We start from the raw sequence: 13,586 nt of genomic DNA, 5'->3' as shown, positions 1-13,586 counted from the left end.
ACAACATCGATGTACTGTGGAGACCTCAGCCCCACGTGTTGAGCAATTCGGCGGTACGTCCACCCGGCCTCCCGCATGCCCACTATACGCCCTCGCTCAAAGTCCGTCAACTGCACATACGGTTCACGTCCACGCTGTCGCGGCATGCTACCAGTGTTAAAGACTGCGATGGAGCTCCGTATGCCACGGCAAACTGTCTGACACTGACGGCGGCGGTGCACAAATGCTGCGCAGCTAGCGCCATTCGACGGCCAACACCGCGGTTCCTGGTGTGTCCGCTGTGCCGTGCGTGTGATCATTGCTTGTACAGCCCTCTCGCAGTGTCCGGAGCAAGTATGGTGGGTCTGACACACCGGTGTCAATGTGTTCTTTTTTTCATTTCCAGGAGTGTATGATACCAGGAAGAAAATCTTTTAGTCGGCTGGATACTGAATTGGCCTTCCCCACCATAGCATTTGCACCGTCTGAGCCAAAACCGATATTTTGCAATGGAGTACTATGTTGTAATAAGGTTCGAGTCAGCTCATTTGCCTAGCTGCGTGGTCTAACGCGCTGCTTCCCGAGCAGGAAGGCGTGCCGGTTCCCGCCGCGAATCCGTTTGGCGGATTAGTGTCGAGGTTCGATGTGTCGTCCAGGCTGTGGATAGTTTTTAAGGCAGTTTTCCATCTGCCTCGCTGAATGCGGGCTGGTTCCCTTGTTCCGCCTCAGGTACACTGTATCGACGATTGCTGCGCGGCCGGCCGCGGTGGTCTTGCGGTTCTAGGCACTGCAGTCCGGAACCGCGGGACTGCTACGGTCGCAGGTTCGAGTCCTGCCTCGGGCATGGATGTATGTGATGTCCTTAGGTTAGTTAGGTTTAAGTAGTTCTAGGGGACTGATGACCTAAGATGGTAAGTTCCATAGTGCTCAGAGCCATTTGAACCATTTTTGATTGCTGCGCAAACACTCTCTCCACGTACTGTACCATGCAAACATTTGGGGTTACACTCATCTGGTATTAGGCGTTGTCAGGGTGGGGGGTTCCACTGGGGGCCGAACCGCACAATAACCCTGGGTTCGGTGTGGGGCGGCGGTGGCGTGAGTGGACTGCTGTAGCCTGTTGTGGGGTTGTGAAACACTGAGGGCTACGCCAAGACGAAGCGTCTCCGTCGTTTCTAGGTCCCTGGTTCAAACACACAGTACACAGGGTTCGAGTGAGTTTCTCATACAAGTCAGCCCCACCTCTCCTAATTACAGACACCGTCATTATTTCACACACGGTAGAGTTTGCACAATGTTTGGTCTTCTCTCTGTCATAATAGCACACTACAATGCAATGACTGAAGCAAAATCGGTAGTTTCATGTGTCAAAATGGAGTATTTTATTTTTTGTAGGTTGGATATAAGATCCTTATTATGAGGGGGTGCAATAAAGTTTCTTATAACAAACGTACTTTTGTTCATTTTCATAACAAAATTTTGTGCTGTCTTGGAATCAGGAAACTCACTTTTTAACTTAGCTATCAACTGGTATTAAAAGGAATATCATGAGCTGCTAGGAACGCGACAATATTTTAAGCTTGGATTCCGTACTTAGTTTTATCAGCATTGTAGTGCCTTTAGACAAAAACTTTGTAAAAGTTGTGCATGATTTTTCTGTGATACCACTCATTTTATTAATATGCTTTCTTGAGTGCATGTGTTTCTTTCATACAGTTAGAGCAGCTACTATAGAATCATTATAGCAATTGGGTTTTGACGTACAGCAATTACTAGAGTCCTTGGTTATCCATGAACGAAATACTGGATCCACCGTCCATGCAGTGCATTACTGCTGAAACCTGTGGCGAGGTTTATCACATTTGGCAACTCACGTCTTTGCATCTTTTTCTTTGTCGTAGAAACGCTGCACATTTCTTCATCACTACAGGACATTACACCCGCTTAACAAATTACATAAATTAACACAAAATGCTAAAATTATATATTGTTTGACAAGGTGTGCTACGTAATAAACTAGAGCGCGAAGAGCTGAGAATGATTTTTAAACAGCTCACAGCATAGTTGCCGGTATAACTACGAGAATTAAAGAGAAAATATACACTAAAGGAAGCACTTAGATGAAATTCGTTGTTAATTAAATGTGCAAGTATTAAGCGGAACTGTAACAACACAGCGCTAAAATGAACCTTACTGCACAATAAGGTCCCTGCGAGGCGTGTACATCGGACGACGTTCTTACACACAGCTAAATAATATTAGCGTGAGCGTAATTCATTGTTGTGCACGTGCTTCATCATCGGTTGACAGTAACATAATAACGTATGCTGAATTGAATTGTTTCACAACAGTATCTCGCTCAGAAAGTAAAAATCCAAAAAGTATCATATTTTCGCGTATAACCCTTCACTTCGGATCATACATCATATAGGACTTGAAATTATGTTGTGCGTATGATCTTTATCATACGCCGAAAACCCTGATCAAGCGGAACACTGCAGAAATCGTTACGCCAACGGGTGTGCATCTGCGTCCGCACTACACTATTAGCCACCCCCCGCTGAACGAATTTACGTTAGTTTAGTCAGATACACTGCAGCTGAAGTGCTCATCTTTGTCACGCTAGTGTAGGAAGTGCCACGAAACCGGCTCAGTACATTACATTATTTACTTATATTTACGTATATAACGCGACTTTTCACGTACAATTTAAACGTGTTTTCAGTGACAGCTGTATCAAAATTCGAGCCTGTGTCGTGATATATTGCGTATTTTCGAATGTTGAGTGCAGCGAAAATGCTATTTCCTGTTATAAAATTAGCTGTAATCCACATTTGCGCTTTATGTAATTTTAGTAACTGAATCTTAGCTGAAAAAATTCGTTCACCCCAAATTTCAGTGTATATCTCCTTAAACGTACTTTTTTTTGGGTTTTCGGACGATGGCACTGTTGTGCAGAACATATTTCGTGGGAGATCGCAATTTGTGATTTACAGTTGCTGTAGCATATTTTATAACTAACGTATGTTGTTAAATTTAGTTTTCGTTTTGGACAGCAGTGTACACTGAGGTGACAAAAGCTGTGGGATAGCGACGTGCACACATACAGATGGCAGTAGTATTACACCAGGCAGTACATTGGCGGAACTGTCATTTGTACTCAGATGATTCATGTGGAAAGGTTTCCGAAGTGATTATCATCAGAAGCGGTAATTAACAGACTTTGAACGTTGAATGGTGATTGGAGGTAGACACATCGCATATTCCAATTCGGAAGTCGTTTGAGAATTCGATATTCCGAGATCCACACCGTTAAGAGTGTGCCGAGAATACCGATCCGGCCGGAGTGGCCCAGCGGTTCTAGGCACTTCAGCTGGAACCGCGCACCGCTACGGTCACAGGTTAGAATCCTGCCTCGGGCATGGATGTGTGTGATGTCCTTAAGTTAGTTAGATTTAAGTAGTTCCAAGTTCTAGGGGAGTGATGACCTCAGATGTCGACTCCCATAGTGCTCAAAGCCATTTGAACCATTTTGAGAATAGCAAATTTCAGACATTACCTCTCACACTGACAATGCAATGGCCAATGGCATTCGCTTAACGACCGACAGCAATGACGTTTGCGTAGTTGTCAGTGCTAACAGACAAGCAACACCGTGTGAAACAACCCGGAGAAATCAATGTGGGACGTACGACGCACTTATCCGTTAGGAGAGTGTGGCGTTAATGGTCTATGGCAGCAGAGGACCGACGCGAGGCCTTTGCTAACATCACGACATCGCCTGCAGCGCCTCTTTTCAGCTTGTGACCGTATTGCTTGGACCCTAGACGAGGCCTGGCGAGAGAGCCCCGAGTTCAGTTGATAAGAGTGACACAGCACCTCATGTTGCTGCTGCTAAGAAGACTAGTGCACCGTTCGTCTGTTGCATATTTTTACGAGTTTCCAGCAGGAGCGACTTATTTACTTACCTGTGTAGTTAATGGATTGTTTTTGTTATTTCTTGCGTGCTCGAGTGCCTACTAGGTACAAGCTTTTTTTTCAATAACAGTGTAGCGTACTGTACCGCCGTTGCTATCGACCCTCAGATCGGAAAGGCATCCGTTTTTTTTTTTTTTTTTTTTTTTTTTTTTTTTTTTTTTTTTTTTTTTTTTTTTCCTTGTAGCTCAGTGTCGTTTAGACCGTTAGTGAGAGAGAACTTCGGATTCCTGCTACTAATAAGCCGAGTACACCGTTCGTTTGTTGTATATTTTTACGAGCTTCAAATGGGAGCGACTGCCATAATGTATAGGAACTGTGATTGGTGTGTACAGATGCGAGCTGAGTTGGCGACTCTTCACTCACAGCTCCAGGCTGCTTTGGCTTCCATCACATTGCTTGAAGCTGCCACCAAGGGACACCACTGGCAGGGGGTCGGACGCGGGGACGCAAGAGACATCGAGCACATCCCACGTGTTCCCCGTTCCATCCACTGCTGTGGCTGCCCTGGGTACTGCCTGCTCTGAGAGTGAGCCCTGTCCCATGGTCTTGTGTGAGATCATTCCAAAGTCTGGCAGGCAGCAATAGAATTTCCGAGGAGCCGATCGTAGGGCCTCCCTGGTTCGTTTGACGAACAGGTTTCGGGTGTTATCTGTGGCTGGCAATGTTTCTGAGCCATATGCAGTCGTCCACCCTTTTCCAGAGGAAGCTTCTTGGCCCACAATGTCTGGGCGTTCACAGAGGGTGGGTTTGCTGGTAGTTGAGAGCTCCAACGTTAGGCATGTAATGGGGCCCCTTAGGAACATGGCTGCCAAGAAGGGGAAGGAAGCCAGTGTGCACTCCGTGTGCATACCTGCGGAAGTCATTCTGGATGTGGAAAGGCTACTTCCAGATGCCATGAAGAGTACAGGGTGCAGCCACATGCAGGTGGTGGCTCATGTAGGTACCAATGATGTATATCGCTTTGGATTGGAGAAGATTCTCTCTGGTTTTGGTCAGCTAGCCGAAATGGTGAAGACTGCCAGTCTTGCTTGCGAGATTAAGGTGGGGCTCACCATCTGCAGCATCGTCGATAGAACCGACTGTGGTTATTTGGTGCAGAGATGAGTGGGGGGTCTGAATCAGAGGCTCAGGCAGTTTTGTGACCATGTAGGCTGCAGATTCCTTGACTTACGCCATCGGCTGGTGGGTTTCCAGGTTCACCTTAATAGGTCAGGAGTCCACTACACACTGGAAGAGGCTACACGGGTAGAGGGGGTTGTGTGGAAGGGACTGGGCGGTTCTTTTAGGTTAGAGGGCCTCTGTCTAAAAGGGGACAGGTAAAACACAGCAAGTTAGTTGTAGATACGATCGGTATTGTAGTTGTAAATTGTCATAGCTACGTTGAGACAGAACCAGAGCTGTAAGACCTAATAGAAAGCACTAAGGCTCAAACAGTTGTAGGTACAGAAAGCTGGCTGAAGCCGGAAATAAATTCAGCAGAAGTTTTTTTCTAACAATCTAACAGTGTTCAGAAAGGATAGATTAAATACATTTGCTGGTGGAGTATTTATTGCTGTCAAAAGTAGTTTCCCTTGCAGTGAAATTGAAGTAGATAGTTCCTGCGAAATAGTATGGGTAGAGGTTATACTTGACAATCGCACTAAACTATTAATTGGGTCGTTTAACCGACCCCCCGACTCAGAAGATATAGTTGCTCAACAGTTCAAAGAAAACTTGTCTCATTTCAAATAGGTACCCCACTCATATAGCTATAGTCAGTGGTGACTTTAATCTACCTTCGATATGCTGGAAAAATTATACGTTTAAATCCGTCGGCAGGCAAAAAGCGTCATCCGACATCGTACCGAATGCTTTCTCAGAAAATTATTTCGAACAATTAGCTCATGAGCTCATTCGAAGCGTAAATGGTTGCGAAACCGTACTTGACTTGTTAGCAACAAATAGTCCTGGATAAATAGTGAGTTTCGTGACGAATACAGGGATTAGCGGCCACAAGGCAGTAGCTGCTAGGCTGAATACCGTAACTCCTACAACCATAAACGCGAAGTATATACATTTACAAAATCTGATAACAATGCTCTTAACGCCTTTTTAAGAGACAGTCTGCACTCCTTCCGATCTGATCATGTAAGCGTAGAAAAGTTGTGGAACGATTTCAAAGAGATAGTATCGACAGTAATTGAGAGATGTATACCACACAAATTAATAAGTGATGGTACTGATCCCCCATGGTACACAAAACGGGTCAGATCGTTGTTGCAGAAGCAGCAAAAAAAGCACGCCACATTTAAAAGAAAGCAAAGTCCCCAAGACTGGGAAAGTTTTGCAGAAGTTCGAAATATGGTACTACTTCAATGCGAGATACTTTCAATAATTTCTACAGCAAAACTCTGTCTCGAAATCTGGCAGAAAACCCAAAGTGATTTCTGGTCATACATAAAGCACACAAGTGGCAAGACGCAATCAATACCTTCACTGCGCAATAACAACGGTGAAGTCATTGATGACAGTGCCACTAAAGCAGAGTTATTAAACACGATTTTCCGAAACTCCTTCACCAAAGAAGACGGAATAAATATTCCTGAATTCCAATCAAGAAGAACTGTCAAGATGAGAAACATAGAAATAGATATCCTCGGTGTCGCTAAAAAAAAATGGTTCAAATGACTCTAAGCACTATGGGACTTCAACGTCTGAGGTCATCAGTCCCCTAGACTTAGAACTACTTAAACCTAACTAACCTAAGGACACCACACACATTGATGCCTGAGGCAGGATTCGAACCTGCGACCGTAGCACTCGCGTGGTACCGGACTGAAGCGCCTAGAACCACTCGGCCACTCCGGCCGGCCTCGGTGTCGCAAAGCAGCTTAAATCACTAAATAAAATCAAGGATTCCGGTCCAGATTGTATACCAGTCAGAGTATGCTGACACAATAGCTCCATATTTAGCAATTATATACAACTGCTTTCTCACAGAAAAATCCGTACCTAAAGACTGGAAAATTGCGCAAAGCACACCAATACCCAAAAATGGAAGTAGGAGTAATTCCCTGAATTACAGACCCATATCACTAACGTCGATTTGCAGTAGGGTTTTGGAACTTATATTGTATTCGAACATTATTGAAGTACTTCGAAGAAAACAATTTATTGACACTTAGTCAACAAGAATTCAGAAAATATCGTTCTTGCGGAACACAACTAGCTCTTTATACCCATGAAGTAATGAGTGCTATGCCAGGCACTTTATTGTGAATAGCAGAGTAATCACGGAGATGTAGATGTAGGAGAGCTGATGATGGGGTTCGAGCGTGGTGTAGACCCCACGAAGCCATGGTCCCAAGAGGTCACCAAGGGGAATTTTTTGGATGACAACGTGCCTTGTCAGCAGGAGACAATTGTTTGCAATTGGTTTGAAGAAGATTCTGGAGAACTCGAGCAAATGATTCGGCCACCCAGACTGCCTCATATGAATCCCACAGAACATTTGTGGGACATAACAGAGAGCTCAGTTCATGCACAAAATCCTAAAATGCTAAAATCCTAAATGCTAAATATTTCTGCAGGTTACTTCCTACGACCTGTTGGGTCCATGTCACATCTCCCCCTTCCTCCTCTTTGTCCATTTATCTCTCCCCTCTCTCTGTCCATTTTTCCTCCTCCCTCCCTCTGGCCATCTCCTCCCCTCTTCCCTCTCTGTGGCCATCTCTTCCTCTTTCCTTTCTCTGTTCATTTCCTCCTCTCCCCTCTCTTTGCCTATAGCCTCCCCCTCCCTTTGTCCATCTCCCCCCCCCCTCAGTCTGTGTCCATCTCGTCCTTCCCCCTCTCTGCCTGTCCATGTACTCCTATCCCACCCTCTCTCCACATTGTCAATCCTGCCCCAATAGAAGGTTACTGGTTTCTACTTTCACAGAATTTCTTTCCAGATAATAAATGGTATGTGTACCAAGTTTGCCTAAAATCAATCCAGGGGTTTAGGAGGAGCTTTTTACCATGGCTGTGCCCACATATTTGTACACACAGTGTATCTGTATTGTAGTGATTTTTGCCCTGAATTTTCTTTTTCATGTATCTCAATGTTTATGATGTCATGTCTCCTGAGCTTTGTGTTGTACAGTGACATAATTTTGCAGGTACATTCAGTGGATACTGACGGCAAAATGTGCTGCAAAAACAGTTAGTAGTATAGAAATAATAAATTAGAACATCATGCCTGATGCAGCAGTTTTACTGCATTGACAGCAAAATGTAGTAATTTGTCGTGGTTGTGAGTGAAAAACATGTTTCATATAAAGATTTAAAATTTATGTTCAAAGTTTTGCTGCAAGTCACTAAGTGCTCTCATTCTCAACTATTGGATGAATAAATTCTGGTTATTCATCCATTGTGGACTTGACTTCTTTTTCACCCCCACTCCACAGCTTTGACAGCTAGGTGTTCCTTACCCTCATAGCAACTCTTTCCAGACAGTAAGTGATATGTGTATGAAGTTTGGTTGAAATTGGCCCAGTGGTTTAGGAGGAGATGTGGAATGTACATACATACATTCATTTTTATAGTATTTATGGATTTAAGCTATTTTTGTGTTTGTTAGTGACCGTAGCTTCAACAAAAAAAGGTTCCCTGTAGTTTCAGAGACCAGACTTATGTTGTAGGGTTTCTCTCAAGAAATCTCTTATAAGAGAAGTCTCTTTGTTGGTTGTTTATTACTTCAGTTCCTAGAGGGAACTGGTGATATGTGTAAGACAACAAATTGAGAAGTCAAAAGACTTAGCAGCAAGCTCAGTTTAAAGTAATGTGTTTATTGTTTTGTAAAGCACTGCACCAGTCACAAAGCAGCCCCAGTGTGAGCTGCTATCACGCACAGGATGAGTTAATTGCTGTTGGTAAGTAGCTGGAAATAGGCCTGACTATTGTTAAGCAGTGGGAAGCTGCTGCAAATGGGTGTGTTGGGATGTCTGTTGAGAGTTGTGTAGCACAAATAGAAAATGTGATTAATTACTGCCCTCTCCTGTGGATACCTCTCCTCCACAGGGAACACAGGACATATCACTATTCATCCTCTTGACTGTGAGTGGTATGTTAGTGGTAGGTCCATGCTCACTGCATAAGGGAGACAGGGACTAGGGAGATTTCAGTGTGTTACACCTATCACTACCTATCCCCTAACTACAAGTTTGAGGTGCTATCTTCCATTGGAACTGAGCCAATGAGACTCACTTCACCTGCTGTGAAGACTGCTGTGCTGTGTGTTGTGTCCCATATCAGGAGCAAGCAGCCAGAAAAAGATAGTGTTGTGTTAATAGTCGGTATTTTGAACGTCCGACAAATAATAGTACTCCTTAGAGAAATGGCAACAGGATTTGGAAACGATCATCAGGCACACACAGTGTGTCTAGAAGCCTCATTCAACTGAAACAAGTAGAAAGATTGAAATGTTCAGCAAAGTAGATAAGAACACAGTAGTGTCATATCTCTGGCAGAAACTTGAAACATTTAGTTCACTGCAGGAGCATACAGATCATATACAGTTCATGATAGGAGGGACTGTCCATAGTCTACAATCACTATAAATAAACTTGTAAAAAAAAATAGGCTACTTCATAATAGACGATAAATGAAGTTTAGAGCTATAGGTAGAGATACTCAAGGAAACACATTTGGCTAAAGTCTTCAACAACTATTATAGCAAAATATTATCAAAAGATGTCTCATAATATTTGAAAAAAATTGTAGTCATGTGTGAACTCTGTTAGTGGGACCAAAGTTAGTGTCCTGACACTCACGGATGAAACAGGTACTATAATAGAGGCTAGCAAAACAAAAGCAGGGATTCAGAAATGAAAATCATGGAGGATTGCCTCAATTTAATTCTAGTTGAGGGACTTCTTACATGATATACTGTGAACTATAGATGAAGGGCAACAGACAGATTCCATATTTCTAGATTTCGGGAAAGTGTTTGACATGGTGCCCCATTGCTGGCTCTTAAAGAAGGTGGAATAGGTTCACAGATATGCAAGTGACTCGAAGACTTCTTAAATTATAGAACCCAGTATGTTGTCTTCGACAGTGAATATTCATCAGGGACAAGGGTATCACCAGTAGTGCCCCAGGGAAGTATGGTAGGATGGCTGTTTTTCTCTGTATACATAAATGATTTGGTGGACAGGATGGTAAGTAATCTGCAGTTGTTTGCTGATGATGCTGTGATGTATGGTAAAGTGTCATCATTGAGTAACTGTGGGACAATACTAGATGACTTAGACAAAATTTCTAGTCAGTGTGATGAATGGCAGCTAGCTCTAAACATAGAAAAATGTAAGTTAATTCAGATGAGTAAGGAAAACAGACCCGTAATGTTCTGATAAAGCACTAATAATGTCCTGCCTGATACAGTCATGTCATTTAAATATTTGGAGGTAATATTGCAAAGCAATATGAGATAGAATGAGCATGTGAGGATTGTAGAAGGAAAGGTGAATGGTGGACTTCAGTTTATTGGGAGAGTTCTAGGAAAGGGTGGTGCATCTGTAAAGGAGACCACATATAGGATGCTAGTGCAACTGTTCTTGAGTACTGCTCAAATGTTTGGGATGTGTACCAGGTCGGATTAAATGAAGATATCAAAGCATTTCAGAGATGGGCGACTGGATTTATTACTGGTAGGTTCGAACAACATGCAAGTGTTACAGACATGCATTGGGAACTCAAATGGGAATCCCTGGAGACAAGTCAAGCTACCCCAATTCTTTCCTTTCCATACACACCTGCCTTCTCAGGGCAACTGCTCATAAAGTTAGTGTAAAAATAACCGTGGCCTTGCATGTGTGTGTGTACCAAGAAATTTAGAGAACGAGCATTTGAAGCTGATGTAGAATGATTCTGTTGCCTCCAACATACAATGCACATTAGGACCACGAATATAAGATACGAGAAATCAAGACTCATATGAAGGCATATGGACAGTCAATTTTCCCTAGTTATATTTGCAAATGGATCAGGAAAGAAAATGTCTAGTGATGGTACAGGGTACCCTCCGTGATGCATTGTAACGTGAACTGAGGAATATCGATGTAGATGTAGATATGAAATGGAATGATTGCATAGGATCAGTCATAGATCAGGCCAAAGGTGCCTTACAAAACACTCATATCCTAGAATATTGCCTCTTGTGTGTTGAACCTCTCACAAATGAGACTAACAAGGGATATTGAACATATATGACTAAGTTCAGTAGAAACAGTCACAGGTTTGTTTGACCCATGGGAGAGCATCACAGAGTTGTTGGGAAAATGATATGGCAGACTATCTCATGAAAGCGTACATACAAAGCTTCAAGAATGTATCTGAACAACACTTGGCATTATTTAAAATGGTTTTGGCATTTTTTTGCACTTGAAAATGAACATTGGATTAAGTTTAGTAACATCAGCACAATATGAAAGAACAACAGTGTAGTGCATTTTTCATGTCCACTTGTTCATGGCAACAGTTCTATTACTTGGCACATCAAATGTCAGGAATTTTGTCCATATTCACCCTTTGGTTAGTATCACATTGGTATTCTCAATGCTGAGTAATCAAGCAATGAAAAGATAATATTTTCTCTTTCACATGCTAAGTCCATGATACTTCACAAACCTGTAGCACCAATCAAATCCAATCTTAAAGTCTATTAAGTTCCACTTTTGTGCTAGCTTATGAGTGTGTATTTGAATCATTTTTGTATTAATTCCAGTGCCATTTTGATGGTGACCTTGAATCCATTACAATTCATCATCTAGTTTTGACCATTTTGCATTCAGTCCTGTATTTGTGCATTTACTCTTCCCCATTTTTTTTCTGTTGTTCCTCGTAAGTTCACTAATCGAATATAGCTTTTTCCTGTTGGTGGAAGTCCAAAATGCTGCTCCGCTGCTCTGTTTTGATGTTCTTCTGCATGAGCTATTACTTTAACTTTATAGCTCATATCATATGAATACCTTTTTTTTCCATTACGAAACTAGTTACAGAAATGTTGTATTTTTCCCATAATACAAATAACTTTCAATTCACATTCACTGCCATTGCAGACTGCAATGACACATCATAGACTAGGCATTGTTGTGGGTGTTTCATGGCATACGGGAAGGAGACAGTGTTAGGAAGCTTGTAATTCCCTACAACTCTTGTTTCTTGCATCGGTCAGTACACTGCTGCTGCTGGTTGGATCCAGTGTTGCCAAGTAGACATATGTTTCCTGCAACATTGACTATATGAGCATTTGTAAGACTGGTAGGGAATTTTAAATCAAATACTGGACATTTTTATAGTAATTTTGGGTATAAGATGCACCTGAATTTTGGAGGTAATTTTTTGAAAAAAAAAAAAAGTGTGTCTTATAGTCTGTAAAATATAGTATACCTCAAGTCACATACAAATTTAATTACATCTTTTTTAGTGTACTATATACACAGAAGTAAACTTTAATTATTTGCTATTGTTCTGGGTGTTATCATTTTAATGGCCAGTAGTGTACTTTTTGCATTACACAGTTTGAGGAGATTTTTTATGAAATGTAATGAGACTTGTGTGAACCAAGAAAGCTGTAACATTCTATTGGCAACTAGGTGGAATCATGCCCTTGGATCATTACCACATTGAACTTGATGCAATTGCTAGATGACTGTTGGGAGAATCTGAAATGAAGTTCTGTTTGTTAATTCCTTGAATGACTTTTGCGTACAGACACTGCATGCAGTTGAGTATTGCACTAAGACAATGCATTGTAATGCAAGTTTCCATCAGTGAGCATTCAGCTATTCAGAATATTTTAGACCCTGTTCTTTTTATTCCCCATCTCGAAAACCACTCGAAAGGGCATTGTTTTTGTGCTTTAGTCTAGAACTATTTTGAAGAGGACAAACATGATGCATAAATTTGTAAAAAGTCTCTAAGAATATAGATATATATTTTATTATTTCCTAGCAAGCTTGTGTTGTAGTTAAATTGTGCAACATATGAAATTATTTGTAGTTATTATGTGCATCATATAGTATATCAAGTGGATGCAAAAGAAATAAACATAATATTTGAATGAACACTAGGACTTATATTGTATTCTTGTTGTTTCCTTTTTTTACAGTGCGAAAGGTAATGAATAACATTGGAAACTTCTCATTTGATAACGATGAATGGAAGGACTTCCGCTCAAAATTTGCTGATCTTTTCTCTACATTGATAAAATATAATAGGTGAGTCTGGATGAAACATTGATTTTATTCAACTCCTTTACTCTCACAAAACGGATAACCATAAGCTTTTATATTGATTGTGCAGCTGCTATGCTATCTGTATCTCATAGCCCACTGGCTGACATGAAACTGCTTGCTATTTATTTATGATTGAACATAACAAAATAGAAAATGTCTACTCAGTCTTGGTGAATAACACTACATTTTTATTTTTATTAACTTTTTTTCCAATAGGCATCTTTTTAAATTAGTACTCAAGGCCTAAGTGATTTGGTCATTATTTGATGATGTTCTGTGCACTGCCTCTGGTACCATACAAGTTATTTCTTGATTTCTTAACAAATGTCCCATCATCTTATAGCTTCTTCTGGTTAACATTTCCACCATATT

General features: G+C 41.6%; 1 protein-coding gene across 1 annotated transcript in view; it reads left to right on the top strand.

Moving 5' to 3' along the window:
• The window catches only part of LOC126272391 (uncharacterized), a 288,157-nt gene that overhangs the window by 124,455 nt on the left and 150,116 nt on the right, over window positions 1-13,586 (top strand). The window contains exon 5 of the mRNA XM_049975214.1: window positions 13,088-13,196. Coding sequence (XP_049831171.1) covers window positions 13,088-13,196 — 109 coding nt within the window. The remainder of the gene's footprint in view (window positions 1-13,087; window positions 13,197-13,586) is intronic.

Source organism: Schistocerca gregaria, chromosome 5, assembly GCF_023897955.1.
Source record: "Schistocerca gregaria isolate iqSchGreg1 chromosome 5, iqSchGreg1.2, whole genome shotgun sequence".
NCBI lineage: Eukaryota > Metazoa > Arthropoda > Insecta > Orthoptera > Acrididae > Schistocerca > Schistocerca gregaria.
Note: the sequence above shows the minus strand (reverse complement) of the source record. Positions and strands in the feature narration are given on the sequence as shown.